The sequence below is a fragment of the Lithobates pipiens genome, unplaced genomic scaffold, assembly GCF_037356315.1.
Source record: "Lithobates pipiens isolate NorthernLeopardFrog02 unplaced genomic scaffold, aLitPip1_a1.2 Scaffold_1, whole genome shotgun sequence".
Taxonomy (NCBI): Eukaryota; Metazoa; Chordata; class Amphibia; order Anura; family Ranidae; genus Lithobates; species Lithobates pipiens.
Window position 1 is genome coordinate 178,845,354 of NW_027507685.1, and position 25,232 is coordinate 178,870,585.

The 25,232-nt window shown below is 44.5% G+C and overlaps 1 protein-coding gene across 1 annotated transcript in view; it reads right to left on the reverse strand.

Annotated features, from left to right (window-relative positions):
* Positions 1 to 25,232, reverse strand: part of PPP1R18 (protein phosphatase 1 regulatory subunit 18) — a 68,560-nt gene that overhangs the window by 40,838 nt on the left and 2,490 nt on the right. The window contains exon 2 of the mRNA XM_077478954.1: positions 22,330 to 23,741. Within this exon, the coding sequence (XP_077335080.1) occupies positions 22,330 to 23,595 (1,266 nt within the window). The 5' untranslated portion in view covers positions 23,596 to 23,741. The remainder of the gene's footprint in view (positions 1 to 22,329; positions 23,742 to 25,232) is intronic.

Here is a 25,232-nt window from a genome sequence, read left to right on the forward strand (position 1 = left end):
GCAGTGACAGACCGTGACAAAACACACACAAATAAAATAAATAAAAAGTGAGGAAGGGATAGTGGAGAGGAGAGTGAAAAGTGGCCATTGTGCAATACAATGACCGGCCCTCCGGCCAGGAATCAAAAATTCCTCTGGTCCTAGCCAAAAGGCCGGGCCCTAGAGGCAGGTGTAAAAAAAGCATGTTATGGTGACGTGACCTAGGTGCCGAATATCAAGGTGCAGACGCACAGTGAAATAAGGCACCCCTGGACTGCCACTCCAGGGGCACATCACCATGGGCTTTCCAACAAAAGCATCCCCGACAGCCCAGCCCAGACCACGACAGCCCCCACCACAGCCAGAAAGGCATGGAGATCAGCGAGCTTAGTGAGACCCTTTGCCATCAGGTCAAACCCTCACTCCCGTCACTCCTACCTAATTATATTCGAGAGGTACAGGCCGCCCCCCTGCTGGAACAGGAGAGCTAAGCGTTCCCTCCCAAAAAACTGACTGGGGCTAAAGCTGCCACAATCCAAGCCGGTCTGCCAGGGTCCCCTCCCCTGGCGCGACCAGTGGTTCTCCGCCCCCATCAGAAGGCTTCCCGAACCGGCTACGAACCGGTCCGGGTCACCTTTACACCAACAGGCTTTGCATAGCAACCGCCACCCCTGCTCCACCGCCGTAGAACAGGGACGGTAAGCAAGCGCCACCTATTGGTAACTGATAAGAACAGATACTACACTTAGACAATTGTCATAGGAACAAGTGTCCCCCCCTTATAAAGATTTCTCTTTTTCTCTTCTGGTTTATCCTTACATTTTTCCTGGTGTTCAGGTCAATTACAGAGAGTAAATTCCCCTTAAGCCGTGTACACACAGCCAGACTTTTCAACAGCAAAGATCAGATGGAACTACTCTGTTGGACAATTCGACCGTGTGTGGGCTTCATCAGACTTTTACTGTTGAAAAATCAGACGGACTTTAGATTTAGAACATGTTTAAAATCTTTCCAACGGACTTGAGTCCGGTCGAAAAATCAGTTTGTCCAACGGACGAAAACCAATGCTTGGGCAGCTATTGGCTACTGGCTATGAAGTTCCTTATTCTAGTCCGGTCGTACGTCATCACGGTTGAATCCATCGGACTCTGGTGTGATTGTGTGTAGACAAGTCCGTTTTGGCAAAACTCCGTCAGAAATCCATTGAAAAAGTCCTTCAGAGTGCAGACCGACTCACGGTTGGACATTCCGAAGGAAAATGTCCGATCGGACCGTGTTGTCAGATAATCCGACCGTGTGTGGGCTCCATCGGACCGTTTCCGTCTGAATATCCGACCGACAAAGTTTTAGAGCTGGGCTATAAAATTTTCTGACAACATGGTCAGATCGGACTTTGTCTGATCGTTAGTAGAGAATTCCGATCGAACAAAGTTCCACACATGCTCAGATCAAATTACAAGACTAAAGCTATTCGCTACTAGCCTGAACGTAGTCCCGTCGTAAGGAAATAACGCCATCAACGATTGGATTTTCCGACAACTTTGTCAGACTGTGTGTATGCAACACCAGTTTCGGACAAAATCTGTAGGACAAAATCCAACGAATTTTGTTGTCGGACTGTCCGACTGTGTGTACAAGCTCTAAGTCTAAAAAAATGTAGTCTCTAGTTATACTTCAATCAAAAGGCAATTATACAAACAAATATTTTCACTTTGTAAATTCTGATAATATATTTGTTTCAAAAATAAATTCCAAATACACAGTTTACTAATGAGAACGTCCAGCAAGATCCAATTTCACTGGGTTACAAAGTCACATCAAGTTGTGTAAATCTGTAACAAACATCTTTCTAAAGAACTTCCTGTGCACTGTACCGCTAGCTTCCTGTATTTACATGTACATATCCAGTAAAGGCAACACACAGCTATCTTTGTAACCGTGTCCACCAATGTGTCTCATACACAGTGTAACAGTAAAAATCCAGTTACTGGAACACATTAACAAGTTTACAGTTGTAACCCTACATCATAACATTCGGTAGTGGGATAAATGGCCATCCTTATTGTTCCGGTGATATTTAAAGAACACCTACAACCCACTCCTACACCCCAACACGCACCCCCCAAACTTTGCACGATCTTTATATATAACTAATTACCATTATGACTCAGTTTCTGAATCTGGAGGCTGCCAGTATACAAATCAGGTGAGAGCCAAAATCAGACTGACTCCCACATTGACATCGGGCCTGTTTACATCAGCTGACTCCCATTACCCATATAACACACACTCACTGCTTTGCATTGTATAGGAGTGGTTTGAGGAGTTGTTAACGCAATGCACTTTCATTTTTCTACCTTTATTGAAATGTCACAAAATTACATTTCATTCAACTGGTACCTGAATACACTAAGCAAATGCACATGCATTGTAGCGAGCTTTAACGCACAATTATGCACTGAAAAATTTGTGGCATGTCTTCTGTTCAAGCCTTTTTTGCATGTTGTCAGTAAGTTCATTTCAATGGGATACCTTAACCACACAGATGTAAAAGGGCTCTAATAGTTATGGGGCCACCATACACACTATGGTGGTTATTTCCGAAAGGCAAATCCACTTTGCACTGCAAATGCACTTGGAAGTGCAGTTGCTCTAAATCTAAGCCCTTGTACACGCGGTCGGAGATTCCGACGGAATGTGTCCGATCGCACCGTTTTGTCGGATATTCCGACTGTGTGTGGTCTACATCGGACTGTTACCATCGGAGTATCCGACGGACCAAGTTTTCCAACTTGTTGGTAAAATTTTCTGACAATATGCTCTGATCAGACATACTCCAATCATGTGTAGAGAATTTTGATCGGACAAAGTGCCATGCATGCTCAGATCAAATTCCTACACCAAAGCTATTGGCTACTAACGTGAACGTAGTCCCGTCGTAATGAAATAACATCATCAAGTCGGATTTTCCGACAACTTTGTCCGACCGTGTGTATGCAACAGTTTCGGACAAAATCCAATGGATTTGGTTGTCGGAATCTCCGACCGTGTGTACAAGGGCTTAGGGGTAGATCTGAAATGAGTGGAAGCTCTGCTGATTTTATGATCCAATCATGTGCAAGCTAAAATGCTGTTTTTTATTTTCCTTGCATGTCCCCGTCGGATCTACAGCGACTTTACTTCCAAGTGCACTTGCAGTGCAAAGAGGATTTCCCTAATCGTCTTTCAGGACAGCCACTATGAGAGATAGACTCCTCCTCTTCCTCTGGAAACACTGCGCCAGCCCATAAATTCTTACTTCCCCTGCCGGACCTCAGTTATTAGTGTTTCCTCCGGCGGGGAGACACTGTGCAAGGAACCAGGCCGATCAGCTGGGGAGGCTGTGGCCGTTTTGTCGTTAAAAGAACCCGGTTGAAAGAAGCAGGGGCTTCGTTTGGAGAAAGCTGGGTTCAAACCGTTCGAAACCAACGTCCGCGTGTCGGACGGGTCGAACGGTTTACTTACCTCACCAGGTACTGCCACCCCTTCCGAGTCGAGCGCGGCTTCAGGTCGTGGGGGACTCCTATCGCGTCTACAGGGACGCAGCTGGCAAGCCGTTCGGAAGATTTCCCTGTACATGGGTACAGTCCGCCCCTTTTTTCTTTGAACCGAGCGGGCCGAACGACGGGCGACGTCGTATCCGGCGGAAACGAAGGCTTGACCTCAAAATACGATCGACTTCCGGTTCCGGGTCGTGGAGCTGATAGGAGGGCCGGGCACAAGCTGGAGATGAGTTCAGAACGTGCACAGGCAACGTGGAACTCTGTAGTAAGCAGCCACCTGCAGTCATGTCGGAAGCTGAGGCTCAAACGACAGACTCTATCTCCAGCATTCCTAAGGTAAGAGCGCCCTGGGGAGGGGTACTCTCTATCTAGGATCCCCCCACCCCAATGTATGGTTCTATCATGGGTGGGGGGGCAGACCCCCTGGGTGGCCAGGGGGGAGGGGAGGCTCAGATCCCTTCGTTTTAAAAAAGGGTCTAGTGCACTCCCAGGGTTGTATCCCGAGCTTTTGATTGACTTTGTCTTTTCTGTTTTTTTTTTTCTTTTTTCCTTTTTTTTTAGAAAGCTACGGAAAAAACTAGGTCTATGCATAGCTCTAAAAAGAAGTGTGCCTCCTGTAGGGACATTTTAGGGGAATCTTGGACCAAAGTGTTGTGCAAAGGCTGTATTGACTCCCTCGTTAGGGAAAGGGAATCTGAACAGGAGTCAGGACTAGCAGCTTCAGTCAAGGAGCTCTCGTCCACCTTCTCTTCTTTTAGGTCCCTTTTTGAAAAATTTCAGCTTCCCACGGGTCTATCTCCCCAGGATACAACCCCACCTCTAGCACAGAGTTCTGCTCCAGTCCAACCTGCTAGTACAGGGGGGACAGAGGTTGCAGGCCCTTCAGGGACAGGTAGGGAACTTCCAGACAGTTCCTCTTCCGATTCCCAGGAGGGTTCCGAGGGGGAGGACCAGGACGGGTCCAGGAAAGCCTCCAGATATAAGTTATCCCTTGATGAGGTAGAGGACCTCTTAAAGGCAATTTATGCAACCCTCGGTATCCAGACGGATAAAAAGCCCCTAACCCTGCATGACCAAATGTATTCAGGTTTAGGGGAGCCAAAAAGAAGGGTGTTTCCAGTACACAAAGTTTTAATGGAAACAGTTAAAAAAGAGTGGCAGGATCCGGAGAGAAAACCCTTTTTATCTAGATCCCTCAAAAGAAGGTTCCCATTTTCAGAGGACCCGGCATGCCTTTGGAATAAAAGTCCCAAATTGGATGCCGCGTTCTCCCAGGTCTCCAGACACACAGATTTGGCGTTTGAAGACATGGGGGCCTTGGCAGATGTCATGGACAAAAGGATTGACTCCCTGCTTAAAAAGACGTGGGACTCGGCTATCGGCAATTTAAAGCCGGAAATGGCAGTTACAGTTGTGGCTCGCAATTTAGAGCACTGGCTCTCACAGATCCAACAACATATTGAGGCAGGCACAGATAAGGAAACCATTCTGTCATCCTTCCCTACTATGCTGCGAGGGATCACTTACATAGCTGATGCCTCTGCTGAGTCCGTCCGCATGTCGGGCAGAACGGCGGCTCTAGCCAATTCGGCCAGAAGGGCCCTCTGGTTAAAAACATGGCCAGGGGATAATGCCTCCAAGGAGCTATGTGGGATACCCCTGACGGGGGACCTCCTGTTTGGCCCAGGGCTAGAGACGGTTCTAGACCGGACAGCGGACAGGAAAAAGTCCTTTCCTCTCAAACGGAAAACCCCCGTACCAACAAAAAAGGGGTTTCGCCCGCAGGGGCGTAGGGAAACCTCTAAACCAGAGGGGAAAAAGAAAACCTGGCCCCAAAAAGGCAGGGGCAGAGGAGGGGCGATTTTTCGCCCTCCTATCCAGCCCCGTAAAAAACCCAGTGACTTTCCAGCTACAGTGGGAGGAAGACTGGGGGCCTTTCTTCCACAGTGGGAGACAATATCCCCCAATCAATTTATTTTAGGGGTAATAAGAAGGGGGTACCTCTTGGAATTCCTAAGACCACCCCCTCAAAGGCTCCTTGTCACGCATCTACCCAGGTGCATGGTAAAGGCCGAGGCCTTGCTAGAAGCTCTGAGGGAATTGGAGAATCAGGATGTTATTCTCAGGGTCCCAAAAGCAGAAGAGGGAAGGGGGTTTTATTCTCACATCTTCATAGTGAAAAAACCCTCAGGGAAGTTCAGGTTGATTCTGAACTTAAAGCCCCTGAACGCTTCTGTGACGTACAAAAGATTCCGCATGGAATCGATCTTTTCAGTAAAAGCGCTTCTCCCCCACAACTGCTTCATGGTATCTCTGGACTTAAGGGACGCGTATTTACACATCCCTATAGCGGAGGCCTCGCAGAAGTTTCTACGCCTTGCCATAGATCTGGGCGGAGAAACAGTACACTTTCAGTTTCAGGCCCTGCCATTCGGGCTATCCTCTGCACCCCGCATTTTTACCAAAGTCCTGGCAGAAGCCATGGCCTTTCTTCGGCTCCAGGGGGTATGTATAATTGCCTACCTGGACGACCTGCTTCTGTTTGCAGCATCCCCAACACAGTTGGTCAAGGATCTGGATCTAACCAAAAGGGTCCTTACAGACCTGGGGTGGCTTCTGAACTTGGAAAAGTCCAGCCTGATCCCCTCACAACAGATCTCCTATCTAGGTTTCCTGTTGGACTCAACACTGTTGAGAGTTTTCCTGCCAAGAGAAAAGGTACGAAAACTGGACAGTGCGGTGGCCTCTCTTCAGAGTAACCAGCTGGTTTCCATAAGGGTTCTGATGTCAGTACTGGGTCTTCTTACATCCACCCTTCCAGCAGTGCAGTGGGCAGGGTTACACTTTCGTCCCCTACAGACCTTCATCCTAGGGGTGTGGGACCACAGTCAGGAGGCCCTAGACACCCTAGTACATATTCCCCACCAGGTAAAGAGATCCCTCTGGTGGTGGAGGAAAGTGACAAATCTGTCGCAAGGTCGTCTGTGGCTCATCCCGGTTTCTCGGGTAGTAACCACAGATGCAAGTGGAAAAGGTTGGGGGGCACATTTGGGTTCCCTTCTAGCCCAGGGCACTTGGGAGGACGGCGAGTTGACTCGATCGTCCAATTGGAAAGAACTAAGGGCAGTGGGACTAGCCCTCAGATTCTTCAAAGAAGAGCTCCGGGGTCACCACATTCAGGTGCGGTCGGACAACTCTTCCGTAGTGGCCTATATGAACAAACAGGGTGGCACCAGAAGCGGAGCCCTGTTGTCTTTAGCGACAGAGATTCTGTCCTGGGCCGAAACCTACACCCTTTCGCTCTCAGCCGTTTTCCTGAGGGGAGAGGAAAACGTAGTAGCAGATTTTCTCAGCCGAAAGAGGCTGAGGGAGGGCGATTGGGTTCTCAACCAGGAGGTCTTCAATCTCATAGTAAAGAGATGGGGGTCTCCAGAGGTGGACCTGTTCGCGTCCAAAAACAATGCAAAAACCCACTGTTTTTTCTCCCTAAAAAGGGGAGAGGGAGCTCTAGGGGTGGACGCTTTGAGCCAGAATTGGCATTTCAGAACTTGCTATGCCTTCCAACCTCCAGTGTTGTTGCCAGCAGTTCTGAGAAAGTTTCAGATGGAAAGCACATCTCTGATTCTGGTGGCTCCACATTGGCCAAAGAGAGCATGGTTCTCAGTGCTAAAGCAGTTGGCGGTAGAACCTCCCCTGCTCTTGCCCCCTCGGGAGGATCTCCTCTCTCAGGGGCCAGTCCTATGCCCACAGGTACGCCAGTGGAAGTTAGCGGCCTGGCTACTGAGGAGGGTTTATTAAAATCTAAAGGATTCTCAGAGAGACTAGTTTCTACCCTCCTGGACAGTAGGAAGAAGGAAACTCGCCAGATCTATGAAAGGGTCTGGTTACGTTTCAACAAGTGGTGCGCAGAGAGCTTTTTCCCAGTACGAAGCTCCTCCGCAGTGTTGGAATTTTTACAATGCGGGGCAGATAAGGGCTTATCCATTAGTACCCTTAGGGGTCAAGTATCAGCCCTCAGTGTTTATTTGGAGGATCATTTGGCTGCCAACCCATGGGTAGTCAGGTTCTTTAGGTCCCTGTCCAGACAGAGACCGGTCCAGGGTCTGTCCTTTCCCAGATGGGATTTATCTTTAGTTTTGCAGAGCTTAACTGGACCCCCCTTTGAGCCTTTAAAGGAGTGTTCTCTGAGAGAGCTCACTCTGAAGACAGTGTTCCTGGTAGCAGTAACAACTGCCAGGAGGGTCAGTGAGATGGAGGCCTTATCAGTCAGGGCTCCCTTTTGTGTTATCTTTCCGGATCGGATAGTTTTAAAGACCGATCCAGCCTTTTTGCCGAAGGTGGCATCCAGCTTTCATAGAAGCCAGGAAATTGTTTTGCCCTCTTTTTGTCCCAATCCCTCCGGTGAGAAGGAACTAAAGTTTCATTATTTAGATGTTAGGAGATGTATCCTACACTATCTGGAACTGACCAAGGCATTCAGAAGGTCAGATTCCTTATTTGTTTTATTTTCCGGGGCCAGAAAAGGTTGTAAAGCGTCCCGGCGCACTATTGCTAGGTGGCTCAGAGTAGCCATCGAGCAGGCTTATTTAGTTGCAGGGAAAGAAATCCCAGTGGGTATTAAAGCACACTCCACTAGAGCTATGGCAGCCTCCCAGGCAGAAAGAGCGGGAGCAACGCCAGAGCAGATTTGCAGAGCAGCAACATGGTCCAGCTATTCCACTTTCGTAAAACACTACAGAGTGGATTTGGTGTCGGCAGGTGAGCAAACCTTTGGGCGAAAGGTTTTGCAAGCTGTAGTCCCACCCTAACTGGTAAGTGCTCGCTTATCCTCTCATAGTGGCTGTCCTGAAAGACGATTAGGGAAAATTAGAGTTACGCTTACCGGTAACGTCTTTTCCAGTAGTCTTTCAGGACAGCCCTAGTTCCCACCCGAAAATTGGGGGGAGTCTTACAAAAGACCAGAGCGCAGCAAGATAATGGTATTTGATAAATATGTTATTAATGTGTTCTTGTGTCTCCCCAGCTGGCCGGAGGTATTCTCGATATAAACTGAGGTCCGGCAGGGGAAGTAAGAATTTATGGGCTGGCGCAGTGTTTCCAGAGGAAGAGGAGGAGTCTATCTCTCATAGTGGCTGTCCTGAAAGACTACTGGAAAAGACGTTACCGGTAAGCGTAACTCTAATTTTTCCTTTAGTAAATAACCCCTTATTTCTTTCACAGCAAAGGTTAAAGAGGAAGTAAACCATTTTTAAACCCTGCGAAGTAAAGGCATAATGTTTTAGTATGCATCGCATAACAGCACATTATGAAATACTTACCTTAGAACGAAACCCAGCACCGCCACACTGTGAGCTCTGACAGACGCTGCTATCTTCACCCGGTCTTCCCTCCGGGTTCAGGTCCTCCAGCCATCTGATTGGCCTTGTAACGATAACGTCACTCCCGTGCATGCGCATGGGAGTCACGGACTACGACGCGGAGCTCTGAAGGGATGGCGTTGGTAAACCGTCCCTCCAGTGACATCACCGGCTCCATAAAGTGCAAATATCTCCTAAACAGAACAGGTTTAGGAGACATTCATAGTACCTACAGTTAAGCCTCATTATAGGCTTACCTGTAGATACAAGTTTACAGAATGGGTTCACAACCTTTTTAAGAAGTGGTCAGTCTGGCAACAAACAGCATAGAGGAGTTATTCCTAGAATCTGTCAAGTACTAAAACTGATGTAAAATCTACAAAGTGCTAAAAGGTGCTGTATGCACCTTTTTATCAGGCTGACATATCATTATGCATGTCACACCACTTCCTCCAACTTAGTCTTTCTAACTGAGCTTATAATATTCTTGGAAACTGTTGGCACTATAAAAAAATCTTTCTAATAATAAATTATAATCTTTTCTAAAGTCTATTCACCCAAGGTGTAAATAAGCAGCATCCCGCCCCAAAACAGGTGTTCCAGCATTCTCCCCCACCAACCTACAAATGAATGTAAACCCTAAGCCCTTGTACACACGGTCGGACATTACGACGGAAAATGTCTGATTGGACCGCGTTGTCGGATAATCCAACCGTGTGTGGGCTCCATCGGACTATTTCTGTCGGAATATCGGACCGACAAAGTTTTAGAGCTGGGCTACAAAATTTTCCGACAACATGATTCGATCGAACTTTGTCCGATCGTTTGTAGAGAATTCCGATCGAACAAGTGCCATGCATGCTCAGATCAACTTCCTAGACCAAAGCTATTGGCTACTAGCCTGAACGTAGTCCCATCGTAACTAAATAACGTCATCACATTACGAACGATCGGATTTTCCGACAACTTTCTCCGACCGTGTGTATGCAACACCAGTTTCGGACAAAATCCGATGGATTTTGTTGTCGGAATGTCCGACCGTGTGTACAAGGGATTACATTGAGATTCTCTTTTAAAAAGTGTAGGGTTCAATGGGAATGAGCAACCAATAGCTAACAGTCACATTATACAATACCAGCCTTTCTAAACCTTTTTACCCTAAAAGAACCCTTGCAATAATTTCCAGGTCTCTGAAAACCCTGCTTAAATAATATCAATCTAATTATAGATCTAAAGCTCAGGGTGTAATGATCTGATCACAATGTCCCAAAAATAAATTGTCCCTTTACACTGACAGTGGAAAATTGCTCTTTTACGTTAGTGGTCAGTATAGATAGGAGAGGAATCCACCAAGGCTTGCTTGTCAAGGAACTCCTAGCTATGACCTGGATTATCTTGAAGGTGGGTAACCGACCGAGTAAGTAATCTTAGGATACAACTGGATTATTGGCTGGGGTCCTTGTGATGTCAGTGGTTGCCAACGTTGTTGTCTAATCCCTTTAATTACTGATATATTTAAGTTCTACAGGGTTCCCTTGTAAATTAGATTCAGTCATTGCTTTATCCTCATTGAATCAGCCACAGGTCCTGTGTAATTAGTGTGTCAGTAATTAAAAAGGGCTGAGTTGGTGAGATTATTTGTGGTCGTTTTGTAGTAGTTTGGCTGTCATTTGGACAGCAATTCGCCCTAAAATGCTCTACATTAGGCTGGCCATAGATGGGAATTTCAAATGAAAAGAAGGTTCTAGCAAAGTTTATTTGGTTTTCTAATAATTAATGGGTCAAATCAGCATTCATTTTCCACTGCAATGGCAAGAAAATTTGAAGGAGCAGGTTGTAAAAATTTTGTGAATGTCCCGAATGAACAAATTTCTAACAGTTTATGTGGATTTTCATTCAGTGAAGTCCATATTATTAAAAATCAAATGATACAAAAGCAAACGAAAATGACAAATGAATGTTGAGACCATTGTGAAAATGTTCGTATGATTTTTCCAGCATTTTCCTAAAAAAAATTAATTCTATTCACCTATGGCCACCTCTAGAGTGGCTATGTCTCTGAGTTAAAAAAAAAATTAAAATAAAAAACTGTAAAAATTCAGGACCTGTAAAGTACAGGCTTAATGGCCATAGAAGAATTATTTTTTTTTTTTGATCAGCCAGCCGATCAAAAAAACAAAACAAAAAAACACCACAACGGATTCCCCCATCCACACATTTAAGTTGAATGGGGGAATTCTCCCTGCTGTGTTATTGTGTTCTGACAGCGGGACTCCTCTGCTGCCATACTACACTGATCAGTGCTGCAGTCAATTGGCTGCATGCGCTGATCAAACACAAAATTTTCCTAAAGTCCCGCTCCATAGGAGTTGATCACTAGGTCGACTCTTCTCGAATGGGAAGGGCCATCGATGGACTGAATTTCAGCAGGTCCCTGTTGAACCAGACAAATTTCGATCCATATGGCCAACTTTATTTGCCACACTGCCCACTCTGATTTTTATTATACAATTCTACTGTTTGCTGTGGTCTCTTCCACTGATCTCCTATGTCACTTTTTTGTCCTGAAGTAATGAAGGGGCCAGTGAAAGGAACCACAAAGCACAGTAGATGAACTAGGCACCTTGACAAAACTCAGAACGTGTTGAATGTGAAAGTGGTTGTAAACCCTTACAAACCACTTTGACCTACAGGTAAGCCTAGATTAAGGCTTACCTGTAGGTCCAAGAAATATCTCCTAAACTTATATGGTTTAGGAAATATTTGCCCGAAAACAGGCACCGCTGTCTACGGCGCATGCGCACTGAGCGCGGCATTCTCAACGACGGAGCTGCGTGAGCATGCGCGGGAGTGACGTCATCGCGGCCTCCCCCGAATGACAGCGGCGGAGCTGCGAGACCCCGCCAAGAAGATGGATGCGGCGGACTACAGGGGACAGCAGCGACTTCGCTGGCTCCTGTGTCAGGTAAGTGACACATAATGGACTACTATGCGATGCATAGTAGTCCATTATGCTTTGCCTTTGCAGGGAATGAAAGAGGAAGTAAACTCATCAGGGTTTACTTCCTCTTGAAGAAACCATTGTGAACATGGATGGTCTGGAGGAATTGGGTATAAACGCCCCTTTTTGCAGGTTATGCTTCTTTACATTTTTTTGTTTTTTGACAAAGTAATTTAGGCCTCATGTATGCTGCTGCTGGCAAAAGGATGTTTAGGCATTATTTTTTCAACTGCCCCTGAACTCTCCTTTACGTTATCTGGATCATTTACAGTAGTTTCTAGGCAGTTAAGTTTAGAGGCATTTTTTGGAATGCAAAAAAATGCATTCAGAATCTGACTTTACAGGCATTTCAAGCGCCGAACACTTCGAAACGTGGTAATTCGCATACAGGTAGTTTCGTTTACAGGTGATTTTTTTTTTTGGCTATTTTTTTTCAAACGGCTCTAGACACAAATGTGGCAAAATTTACATTTTAAACGTGGGTTACTAGCTGTCAAGTTAAATCTGTCAAGAGAGGTTGTAAAAACGTCCCGTGTACATGAAGCCTTAGACACTTTTCAAAAGACAGATACTGAGACGTTGGAATTTTATATATATAGATATAGATATAGATATATCTATATATATCTATATATATATATATATATATATATATATATATATATATATATATATATAAATAACAAATGCCATAAGCCAACACAGGAAAATCGATCATCTTCTGTCCCTATATATTTTCTAACATTAGCATCTGATGGTATCTTTTCACTGACAGCAGATGCTAAATTCACACTTTACTAGCACTATGTCATGGAACAAAATGTCACATTTCAGCCAACTTTAGGCCACATGTTTTGTTAAAGAGACCCTGCCATCAATTAACAAAATTGCAGATAAAATACAGAAAAAAACAATCAAGTATTTTAAATGCTTACTTGCAGTGTTCTTCCTTCCATAAATTATTTTTACTCAGACTTGCAATGTACCTTTGAAAACTGACTACTCCAGGAAGAGTCAATTCCCTAGCATAGCCCCCTCCTTCCTCGTACATCATTGCTCTCTCCTCTTCTGCAAGCATGCTATTACTATCTTTGGTGGCCCGGCTTCTTCATCCCTCACCTCCCTACATAACTTTATGTAGCTGCCGGGGGGGAGGAGTGAAGGAGACTATTAAAGAATGCCACTAGAGTGACAGCTCTGAATCTGCTGACACCACATCCAAGATGGTGGCACCCAGCAGGAGACTCAACATTTAGATGTCAACAAAAGGGAAACTTTTATGGGTAGATACTATGCAGGAAATGTTAAATGCACAATCTTGTGGGAAGATTTTTGTTGCAGCGAATGGTCTGGCGATAGCATCTCTTTAAAATATCTCTAGATTAGCCCAGAAGAAGCTGAAACCTCTGTTAACCACAGCAGTCTTCTATTTTTCATGTTCCCACCTGCACTGGGAGAACACGAGATAGAATCTGGTTGAAATACAGTTTTTCCTCAGTGATCGTTATAAACGAGAGCCACTGAAGGCTTACTCCCTGTCTCTGGGGATATCAACCGAAAAACCGTCTCCCAGGAAAATTACAGGATCGCTAAACCTAAATTATAGGATGCCGTTCTTGAAAGGGCCATTAATAACAAACAGACTAACCAACACAAAAACACAGGCACGCATATTTACATGTGCTTAGAACTCAATGGAACTTGACGATAACTGATGTTAAATTTACATCTGCATTTCAAAGGATGATTGGTTGATAATCAAAAAAACAAAACCATAGCCATTGCCAACCTCCTGTGACAATGGCCTTGCTGTCTTTGGCTTCAATACTTACCGCTGACCTGCAACAAGCGTGTAAATGAGTGAAATCAAACAACCTGCTCCTCATACTTGTTCCGAGTCTGTGCATCAAAACGTAGCAAAGCCAAAAGATCATGATAGCCAGACAACTAACAGCAACCACAGCCTCTATTACCTCTACGTAGATTTCCTTTAAAATCAGATAAATCAAAAGTGCAAAGTGGAATAAAGCACTGTAGAAAATCAAAATTCCCCTTTGACTGATAGCTAAAATTTGATTGGTTGCTGTGCCATACTTTATTTCGAAGAACAGTATTACTTGGTGTACTGACTTATGCAATAAGAGATTATTCTTTGGTCTCACCATTTTGGTTTAAAGAAAGCTCTCCAATAGGACCTGTACTATAGTAAGGCTACTTTCACACTGGGGCATTGGCGTTAAAGCTGCGCTATTTCTAGTGGTGCTTTACCGTCATTTTTGCGGCCCTATTCGGCCACTAGCGGGGTGCTTTTAACCCCTGCTATCGCCTGAAAAAGGATTAAAAGCACCCGCAAAGCGCCGCTTTGCTGGCACTTCGGCGGCACCGCCCATTGATTTCAATAGGCAGGGGTGCTGTATCAAAGATGCGGCTTACAGGACTTTTTTTGGTGTCCTGCCAGCGCACCACTCCAGTGCGAAAGCATACGGGCTTTCACACTGGAGTGAGAAGAGAGGCTCTTTACAGGCGCTAGGCAGGCACTATTTTTAACGCTATGTAAAGCACCTCAGTGTGAAAGCTGACTAATAAAAGGGGAAGCAGACAAGTAGGAAGATAGGCAAAGTTCTAATGATAAACATAAGGCTACTTTCACACAGGTATTTAGCCACATTACGAATACCAGCGGCAAGAATCTGATTCCTGCAGCTAGGATTGTCAGCTGTGTATGAATAGCTGCGATCTGCCAAGCCCATACAGTGCAACAGGCTGCTGGCAGCCACAGCTACTGATGACTGTTTGCACAGCCAGGGATAACCTATGGCTGGACGCACCTTGTGCAGGGCAGGCTGTAATGGAATTTGGTGTGACAGTTTCAAGTTGAACTAAAGCTTTCCTTTCAGACCCCTTTCACACTGGGGTGTTTTTCGGGCGTTTTTCAGGCGCTTTAGCGTTAAAAAAAACCCCTGTAAAGCGCTTGAAAGAAGCTGCAACTGCAAACCCAATGTAAAAGCCCGAGTGCTTTCACACTGGGATCCCTTTCACACTGGAGCATTTTTCATGTGCTTTAGCTTTAAAAAAAAAGCACCTGAAAGAAGCCGCAACTGCAATCCCAATGTAAAAGCTTGAGTGCTTTCACACCGAGGCGCTGCGCTGGCAGGGCATCAAAAAAAGTCCTGCAAGCAGCTTCTTTGCAGCACTTTTGGAGCGGTGAATACAACGCTCCTAAAGCGCCCCTTCCCATTGAAATCAATGGGAAGCGCCTGTAAAATGCCTGAAAAGCGCTATTGGCAGCAGCGTTTTGTGGGCGCTTTTAACCCTTTATTTGGCCACTAGCAGGGGTTAAAAGCGCCCCAATAATGCTCTAAAAACGCTGGTAAAGCGCTGCTAGTTTAAGCTGCCCTTTACGAGCGTTTTTCGGGTGCTGACATTGTGAAAGGGCTCTTAAAGCCCTTGGGCTTTCACATAGGGACTGCAGATGAGGCTTCTTTCAAGCGCTTTACAGGCGCTTTTTTTAACGCTAAAGCGCCTGAAAAACGCCCCAGTGTGAAAGGGGTCTAAGTCTTGCACAGTTGTACAGTCTCAGTTGTACAGCTGCAGCCAATCAGACACAGCCTACCTCATTTCCTCGCTGAAGACCTACCAGCATCACCCTTTCCTCCCCCTCCTTCCTCTCCACCTGACTGTCTCTGACCCGCCAATTGAATTCACTGGATTTCAGTTCTTTCAATCCTGGAGGTTCACCAGCACATGTGAGCGTTACTAGGGTGGTCTTCAAGCATATCCACTTTGGCTAGGATTTTCCCACTCCTCCAGACTGACATTTCAGGGCATTTTGAGATTCGCGCAACTCCTCCCAAGAGCCAACACATTGTTTGCATCAAGGTTGAACGCTCCCGAGAGGAGTACTAAAGCGAGCTGCTGTGATAATTTCAGACTGCTATGTACAATACAGTACACCAACAATAATCTCCCTGCTTTTCAAAGAGAAACACATATATATACATAGTAGGTAAGGTTGAAGACAGACAATAGTCAATCCAGTTCAACCTGTGTAGGTGTACGTATGTCAGTTTCTATAGATATTTCCCATATCCCTGTATGTTGTGTTTATTAAGATGCATATCCAAGAGTCTTTTAAAAATATCCATACTCCCCGCTGCCACCACCAATTGTGGAAGAAAGTTCCACAACCTGACAGTGAAAAACTCCCTGCGCTGTTTAAGGTTAAACTACTTCTCCTCCAATCTCATTGTGTGGCCCAGTGTCCTTTTACACTCCTGGAGACTGAATATTTTTTTTTCCTATGCTGGGATCACCATTGAGATATTTGTAAATCGCTATCCCCGAATAGTATTTTTCCTATGCTGTGATCACGATTGAGATATTTGTAAATCGATGTCCCCTCTCAAGCGTTGATTCTCCAACAAGAAAGAATACATTTTGTGCTTGTAGTTGCTCCTCATATTTGAGGTCGTCCAGGCCCCTTATTAATTTAGTTGCCCTTCTTTGGACTCTCTTCAGTTCCAGCATATCCCTTCTGGAGGACTGGTGACAAGAACTGGATGGAATACCCCAAATGTAGCCTAACCAGAGTTTTATAAAGTGCAGGATTATCATTTTATCTTTGGTGTATATCCCCTTTTTTATGCACGCTAAAATTCGCCTGGATTTGGTAGTTGCAGCCTAGCATTGCATACTATTGCTCAGTCTGTCATCTACTAGGACTCCCAGATATTTCTCCATCCTTGATTCCCCCCACGGTTCTCCCCCTAGTGAGTAGTTTGCATTCATGTTTTTAGCCCCCAAGTGCTTTACTTTACATTTCTCCACATTAAACCTCATTTGCCATGTAGTTGCCCACTCCATTATTTTGCTCAGGTCTTTCTGTAAAATTTCTATATCCTGATGTAAAGTTATTGCCCCCCCCTTTTTTTTTGTGTCATCCACAAAATTGACCAGTTATGACAGTGACCAGTGATGACATTGCTAGGTCTAAAATAAGGTATGAAAATAAGGTATTAAACTTCAGCTTTATATTCCCATTCAGCACTCTGAAAAACGCTTGCTTCTCTTTGATTCACTTTTGCAAGTAGTGCAGACAGCAGCAAGTGTGGAGAACACTGATACTGCAGACTATGGGGGTTATTTATGAAAGACAAAACCACTTTGCACTATAAGTGCAAAGTGCACTTGAAATTCCACTGAAAGTGCACTTAGTTACAGTTACATAGTTAGTCAGGTTGAAAAAAAGACACAAGTCCATCCAGTTCAACCACAAAAAAATAAAATAATATCATACAATCCCATATACCCAATTCTATACCCACAGTTGATCCAAAGGAAGGCAAAAAACCCCAGCAGAGCATGATCCAATTTGCTAAAGCAGGGGAAAAAATTCCTTCCTGATCCCCCGAGAGGCAATCGAATTTTGCCCGGATCAACTTTACCTACAAATGTTAGTGCCCAATTATATTATGTATACTTAGGAAATAATCCAGGCCCTTCTTAAAGCAATCCACTGAGCTGGCCAGAACCACCTCTGCGGGGAGTCTATCAAACATTTTCACAGCTCTTACTGTGAAGAAACCTTTCCGTATTTGGAGATGAAATCTCTTTTACTCTAGACGTAAAGAGTGCCCCCTTGTCCTCTTTGTTGACTGTAAAGTGAATAACTAACTCAACACTGAGTTCCCTATATGGACCTCTTATATATTTGTACATGTTGATCATATCCCCCCTTAATCTCCTCTTATCAAGAGTGAATAAATTCAGTTCCTCTAATCTTTCCTCATAGCTGAGCTCCTCCATGCCTCTTATCAGTTTGGTTGCCCTTCTCTACACTTGGAAGTCTAGTCTCTGTAAATCTGAGGGGTGGATCTGAAATGAGGGGAAGCTCTGCTGATTTTATCATCCAATCATGTGCAAGCTAAAATGCTGTTTTTTATTTTCCTTGCATGTCCCCCTCGGATCTACAGCGACTGCACTTCCAAGTGCACTTTCAGTGCAATCTCAAGTGCACTTTGCACTTGTAGTTTTGTAGTGCAAAGTGGAGTTGCCTTTCGTAAATAACCCCCTCTGTGCTCTCCAGAATAGGATTTCCCAACAGAACTAGCTTTTCAACTCATAGGAAACCCAGCGCGAGGTGTGGATCTGCTTTACAACTGCCACCTACTGTATATCTATTACATTTTAAGAGATGCCACTACTTAAAACTTTGCAGGTATAAAGCACATATCTCCTAAAGGTGCACAGTTTGCAGATACTTACTTTAGTAGCAGCTGGTCAAATCATTGGCGCATTCATCCTGTGCTCTCAATGGATGGCATGCCATCCATTGTGTGTGCCACAGCCGTGACTCCAGCGTGCATGCACGGGAGTCACATCATCGTGACTCGGCCATTCAATTGGCGGAAGCTTGCGAACCCGGAAGGAAAACTGGATGAAGATGGAAGCCCTTTCTACAAGGACAGCGTGCTGCCGGGGGGGCTTTGTTTTATGGCAAGTCTTTCATAATGTGCTAGTATCTAATGCATACTAGTACATTATGACATTACCTGCACTGGCCCAATTTTTATTTATTTTTTTCCTTTTTACTACCGCCTAACTACCAACACCATCCCCTACAATCTGATTATACATTCTTCTTTTAATTGGTGCCTTAGGTTTTTGCACTGTGAATATCACTGCACTTTATAAACCCATATAAAGTTCTAGCGAATAAATCAGGGCGGCACAAAAACATCATTCCCAGTTAGCACACTACTGGGACCCCTCCATAAAGGGACAATGTTATAGGAATGTCATTAGCAGTGTGCACCATCCTGCTGGGGAAGACTTTGACCTCTAACTTGTCCCAGCCTGTCAGTGGAATGATGATAACATTCTACTGCATAGATAGAGAGCAAAGTTATGTGTGAGGGGGCGAGACATCAATGGGGGAGGGAGGGACAGAGAACAGCACTAATGGACAAATTCAATTTTGTAGAGAGAGAGAGGAAAGACAGAAAAGAAGGGAACTTTTATTTACTGGAGATGAAGTTTTCCTTTGTTCACAGAACTCTTGGAAAGTACAGCTTTAGCACTAAAGTGACAAGTCTTCAATCCCGTCATCTCGCTTGCTTGCCTTACATGGACAAAAGTCTTATTGCTTGAAACCTCTAGGCCAAAAATCTTCTGTGGGACATTTATTAGAAGTTCTGCACGGTTAAGCTAGCCATACACAGCTTGGACCATGGCTGAAATTCAAATCGATTCTCCCATCCACACAAAATATTGTGGATGGAGGAATGTTCACTGCCATCTATTGTATTGAAACACAAGAACAAACAGCGGTGCTGGATTCAGATATCCGAAGGCTCCGTTCATATATGCTGCAGTCGCAGCTCACAGCACTGATTCGGTACATCCCTGTTCACAGATTCAGGTGCAAATCAGGCCCGAATGTTTGCCTGAATTTGCACCGGAGTGTGAAACAAAGACGCCCAGGACCCTTTTTAAGTGCAATCCCGGAGCTGTGTGAACTGGCTTCATTGAGAGCTGGTCACACTATCCCGTCATGTGAATTGGATGTGGGCAAACCCGGGCTAAGGGTCACTGAAATGGTCACTGGGCGCACTGGTTCCAGTTTGACAGCAATCCACAAAACGGGGGCTACCCTCAGGAATAGGACCCAGAGATGGGAATCCCCATACATATAATCCAATGAGCGTGCCAAACATTCAAGAGAGAATTCTGCTATGAATCAATTTTATCATTAAATTAACTTAGACTCTTGTATATTTATGTTGGCGCTGTCACTGGGTTTTATATATCAAGTGTATTCAGGCAGCCATGGTAACCTCAGCTGTCTGAATGCAGTGGCGCTGCATCGGATAGCCTGCAGTCACTCTGTGGCCAATCATTATCCACCCAAACAAGTCCATTTTTAATTTGACCTTTGTCGAGCTGGGCGGGGTGTGCAGAGTCACCAAACGTTAAAATTTCAGCAGATTTGTAATGAGTTGGACTAAGTTTGAGCTGTCTATGGCCAGCTTTAAACGGTAAAATATAGCCTTTTATTTTGCTTTCAAATACTAAAAGATCCGCTTTATGTAGATAACCTTATCAATATGTGTTGATTACATATACTTTGTTGTAGGGTGACATCCATCTATCAACTGTGTCACCATGTCACACGAGCACCTGGGTTAAGACTACAAGTGAACATGCTGCCAAATATTTCTCAGGCATGTTTCACTGCTGCCAGTAAACCAGTTTACAGCTATGATGTGCTAGAGTAAGTGCATGTAAAGAGGAAATGGCTGAAAGTCAGGAGGAGATCAGCAGCACTGAAATGCCAAAAAGTATGTGAAAAAATTGTATTTGATTCAAATAAAAGAAATGGTAATTGCTTATTATAAACCATGTCATCCAGCTGAGATTTAAATGTACTTTGAGAAGTGGTCACTTTGTACATTCAGGGAAAATTGATAGCGTATGTGCAAATGCGTCCACCCTCCCAACCCATTGATACTTGCATTATTTCTCTGGTGTACCCTGTTGCTTCTTCCAGCATCGCAGCCAGTAGAAAGGACTTAGTGCTTCCAGGTACAGGAGAGCATGTTACCGCCACCCAAGATGCATGGTTTGGACACAGCAAACTATTGCTAAGCCTGAGTATTTGATGGAGGGGGTAATGCTCCCACCAAATCTAGGCTCCTATGAGGGGATCACTTGGGTTGGGGAAGGAGTGTTTTTCACATACATAGTTACTTTGCCTATTCAGGGCAAAGTGACAATGGGGTTTATTAACAAATCCACTTTGCGCAACAAGTGCAGTCGCTGTAGATCACTGTATATCTGAGGGGAAGCTCTGCTGATTTCATCATCCAATCATGTGCAAGCAAAAATGCTGTTTTTTATTTTACTTGCATGTCTCCCTCAGATCTACAGCAACTGCACTTCCAAGTGGATTTGCCTTTAGTAAATAACCCCCAGTGTCTCTTTAAGTAGGGAAGCAAAACCATTTGAATAGCAGATCTGTATTACTTGTGCCTCATCTACAAATCTCTACAGGTACAAAAAACAAAAATATGAAATAATTTGAATATGAATAAGCACGTTTAGGATGCAGAAGTCAAGTAAAAGAACTGGAAAAATAACTTAAAATATGAATACACTGAATGTACTATGCCTTCCCTTTAACACTCCCTTCCCTTTTCTGTATTAAAACAAGGTGTCCGTAAAAACTAGCAAGAAAATCTGTGTGTAGCAGTAAGCACAGTGGGTGAGATGGTCTTCTTGCCTAGAGCACACATATGTGGCCCAATTCTCATTGCAGGCGAAGCCTAAATCCAATGGGGATCTACCTGTGTAGGTAGATAGCCTTATATTGCCAGGTGTTTTATATCATTATAAGCTGAACAAGTTGCACAATTGCTGAATAATATCAACACAGGTGTAGCAAGTTATAACATGCTAAAATATGCAAGGTGGAAATATCAGTGAACATGATTTATTATGACGATATAGGAAAGCCAGATAAATATGAAATTGTACAGATTTTACTACTAATCCTGACACTAAAATGCATCACTGAAAAAAAATAGCATTTGGCATAGCACACAATGTTCATGGCAAACACTCCTGCCAGGTGTCAAAACAGCGCAGATTGCCGAGAGACCATGTTACCACCCTGTGCCCAACAATATAAACATACTGTGTAAGGAATCATGCAAGGCTTCCTCAGCTGCCAAGACCTTAGCTGACATCAGGGTCAAGAAGGGGAAAGCTTCTTGATCTCTGTAGAACACACAGTCTCCGACACTCCTGGAAGTGCTGGAGGTGCTTAGAAATATGAAGTCTATTTCCAGCTCAGCAGGAAGGTAAATAGAATAATAAAGGCAGTTTGACTGGATATTTAAGAACCTTTTCTCAGTATGGGATCGAGGGAGAGACAGGGCCTCTTTAATGCGGTGGGAAATATCATACTTGCAACAACGGTTGCTGTACACATGCAAAAAGCATTCATTCACTTTTCCTCCTGCAGGGTCTGGGATGTGTCCAGTAAATGATTTACCAAGTATGTACAGCAGGATGCAATCAGGGGGTACACAAAACCTGAAAACCATATATGCATTGTGCCCCTCATTTCCAGAGGACACCATGCTACCTGCAAACAGTTTCTATGGGGCATAAGGTGTACTAAAAGTATGTGCACTAACCAAGAGCAATTAACCTATATTCTTGTTTAAAAAATGTATTCAATAAACGGAAGTTTAATTGGTTGCTTTGGGTTACTGGGCTTTACCTTTCCTATTAAGTTTGCAGGTATGGTATTTAAACTCTCAAAAAGGAAGATGCATAAAGGAAAATAAATGCTATGCAGTAAGGCAAATGATCAATAGATGCATACAGAAAATGGAAGCAAATACTGCAGCAATAACACATAAAGCAAACAAATATAAAGTCTTACCTTTTTCTTGTCCCTGGTGTTTTTAGCAAGGCAGGACCTAGACAAAGCCAGGTAGCCACCAATTACTTTGATCTCATCTACTGTTGGATAACGCTTCTTGCCCGAGTCTGGTTTAGAAGTTGGGGTCTTAGTCTCTGTGGCAGCGACACCATTCTCACAGATAGGCGCTTTACGTGGGTTGACAGTAATGGTGTTGCCTTTCCTCCTCTGCATGGCTTGGCTCTCCACCGGTCCTCTTTTGAAGGTTTGGAGGTTGGAAGGAGTCGTGGATGGATTGAGGCTTCTTTCTCCATCTTCCACTAATTTCTCGGGACTGGGTTTCAAGGTTTCTGGCTTGGTTTTGGCTGGTGAAACCTGGGCAGTCTGTTTGAACTGTCTGGGAGAGCCAGCAGATGCTGGACGTAGCTGGAAAGGAAAAGACCTGACTTCTTCTGTCATGCTAGGCCTGTTGCTGAAGCCACTCATGGCCGCGGGGGCCACGTAGGGCGAGAGCTCAGCTGGCTCAGAGTCAATGCAGGAAGGGGAAGGGGAGACGTGGGAGGAGAGAGTGGTTTCCTGAGTTAAAGTCTGGCTTCCCGTGACAGCTCGATGACAGGAAGGAGAAGAAAGAAAAGGGTTGGCAAAAGCAGTAGAAGCCTGGGTCTCAAAATCAGTTAAAACAACAGGACTGGGTGGCAGTGTCTTGGATGGCGAGCATGCCTCCCCATTCATCTGCTGCAAACAAGGATCACTGTTCTCATCTTCTGTCCTTGAGCCTCCAAAACGGCTAAGCAACCTGCTCACCCTTCCCTTACCTTCTACAGAAAGAGGCTGGTGGTCTTCCAAACAAGCCTCTTGCTCCATCACCTCATTAGCCAGGTGAGGATCCCTGGCTAAGTCTTCTGTCTTTGCAGTGCGGAGGACTGTTTGCTCAGTGATAGGCTTGGACCTTGTACAGGAATACTCTGGGACCCTCCTCTGCTTCTCCTGTTGGATAAACGGATTTTGCTGAACCGGCCCAATGTTTTCCCTTAGGACCCGGCTCTCTCTTTCCTCCTCTTCGATGATAGCGATCTTCTCTCTTTCCTCCTGTTCCCCACCTTCCACTTCAACTTTATTCTCCAACATTGATGCCTCAGCTTTGGCCTTTCGTCGTAGAATGATCTCTCTTTTCCAGGCAGGCATCTTGGCAAGTCGTTCCTCCTCTTCCCTTTCTTTCCTCTTTCCTTCTTCCTCTTCTTTTCTTTTCCGCTCCAGTAGATGAAACTTCCAGTCAGGGACTTCCATCACGTCCTGGCAGTGGAATCCAGCTATAAAGTGTAATTGTGGACTCAGCTTTGGCCTATTGTCCAAACACAGTGGCCAGTATCTTCCAAGGCGGCATTGTTGTACAGAAGACAAATTAGTGTGCTTTACTTCTTTTTTTTATACTCCTGGGGGGAAGAAAAAAAAGTAAAATTTAAGGAATGGCAGCAGGAGATCTAGAAACAAAAGAAGCAGCAGAATAAATCTGGCCAAACATTGACTGAAATTCTGCCAGTTTAGGAGGGACAGGCCGAATTTCAATCAATTTGTGGCCTCCACCACTTGACAGAAGGCCAATATTTAATCAACTTCTGTTGAAGAGACATGTTGGAAAATTTTCCTCAGTAGAGTATTCTGACAGCTGTGGGTTGCTCAATCAGAATACAATGATCCTGGGGGAGTGATTTCTCCATTCACCTCGTTGTGCAGATAGAAGAATCTTTTTTTGTTCATGTGCATATGTGCACGAGGCCTCTTCTACACATGCTGTGCAAGGCAGGCCATACATGGTGCGATTTTCTTTCCTGCAACCTGAGGTTGCAGGAAAGAAAATCGTGAGATTCCCCCATCAAAATATACAGTGTTGATGGGGGGAATCCCTCCCTTGGAGCTATTGTGTTCTCCAGGCAGGGGGGTGCAGGAATCTGTCCCTGCTGGGAGAACACAGTGATTATTGCTAACGGCTGGCAAAAATTGCATGTAAAAATATGAGATGCTGGTTGTATCGATTGATGGATTGACTTGGGGACAATCACCCTGCCTATAGATGGTCAGGGTGAGATTTGTGCCACCTATGGCTGGCTTAAGTTTTCTCTGGGTTCTTCACTTTCCTTCCACACCTCAAGAGGTACCGGTAAATAAATTGGCTTCCAATTTGGCATCCGATTGGCAGTAAAAAGTCTGTGACTGTAGTAGGTACATTACTTTGTGGGCTCCTTCAAGGGCCGTGACTAATATATTTGCAACAACATTTTCTGAATAATGCTAAAAGGGTATTTTGGAGCAATAAACACACAGAAAGACATATAGCATATACAGTATCTTGTGATAAAATAATCTCAAGATGAATAAAAAACAAAATTAAATGTGCTGGAAAAAAGGTTGAGTTTATATTGCAGAATAGTTCAAGTTTAGAAAATCTATAAAAACACATGAGCTGTATATGAATGGAAAAAAATTATAAAATAAATGTAAGAAGAGATAAAGAGGTGGATTGTTGACACTGAAAACAAGAAATAAGTGCAATGTCTGGTTTCTCAATGGCCATATCGTTGTCATTGTGGCTATTTACTTTGATTTATTCATCAATGGATTCAGAGGGCACGCTACAGACTAAATCCTAGTGCACACAAGTTTTTTTTTTGTTCAACCCAGAGGGTGGAATGAAAAAAAACTGAAATCCCTGGTTGGAGCCGCTGTACTAACATTGGATTGTTAGTACAACAATCACATTTGCTCCCCCCCCCCAACACTCTGGTCAGTGCTCTAAGCCATTGGCTGAGTGCGCTGATTGTAAGCCGGTCGGCTGCCGGTTTTCCAGCATGCATGTCCGACAGAATACAGCTGAATCCTGACTGCCATACACACGGGTCGAAAGTCAGACGGTTTTTATTGAACCG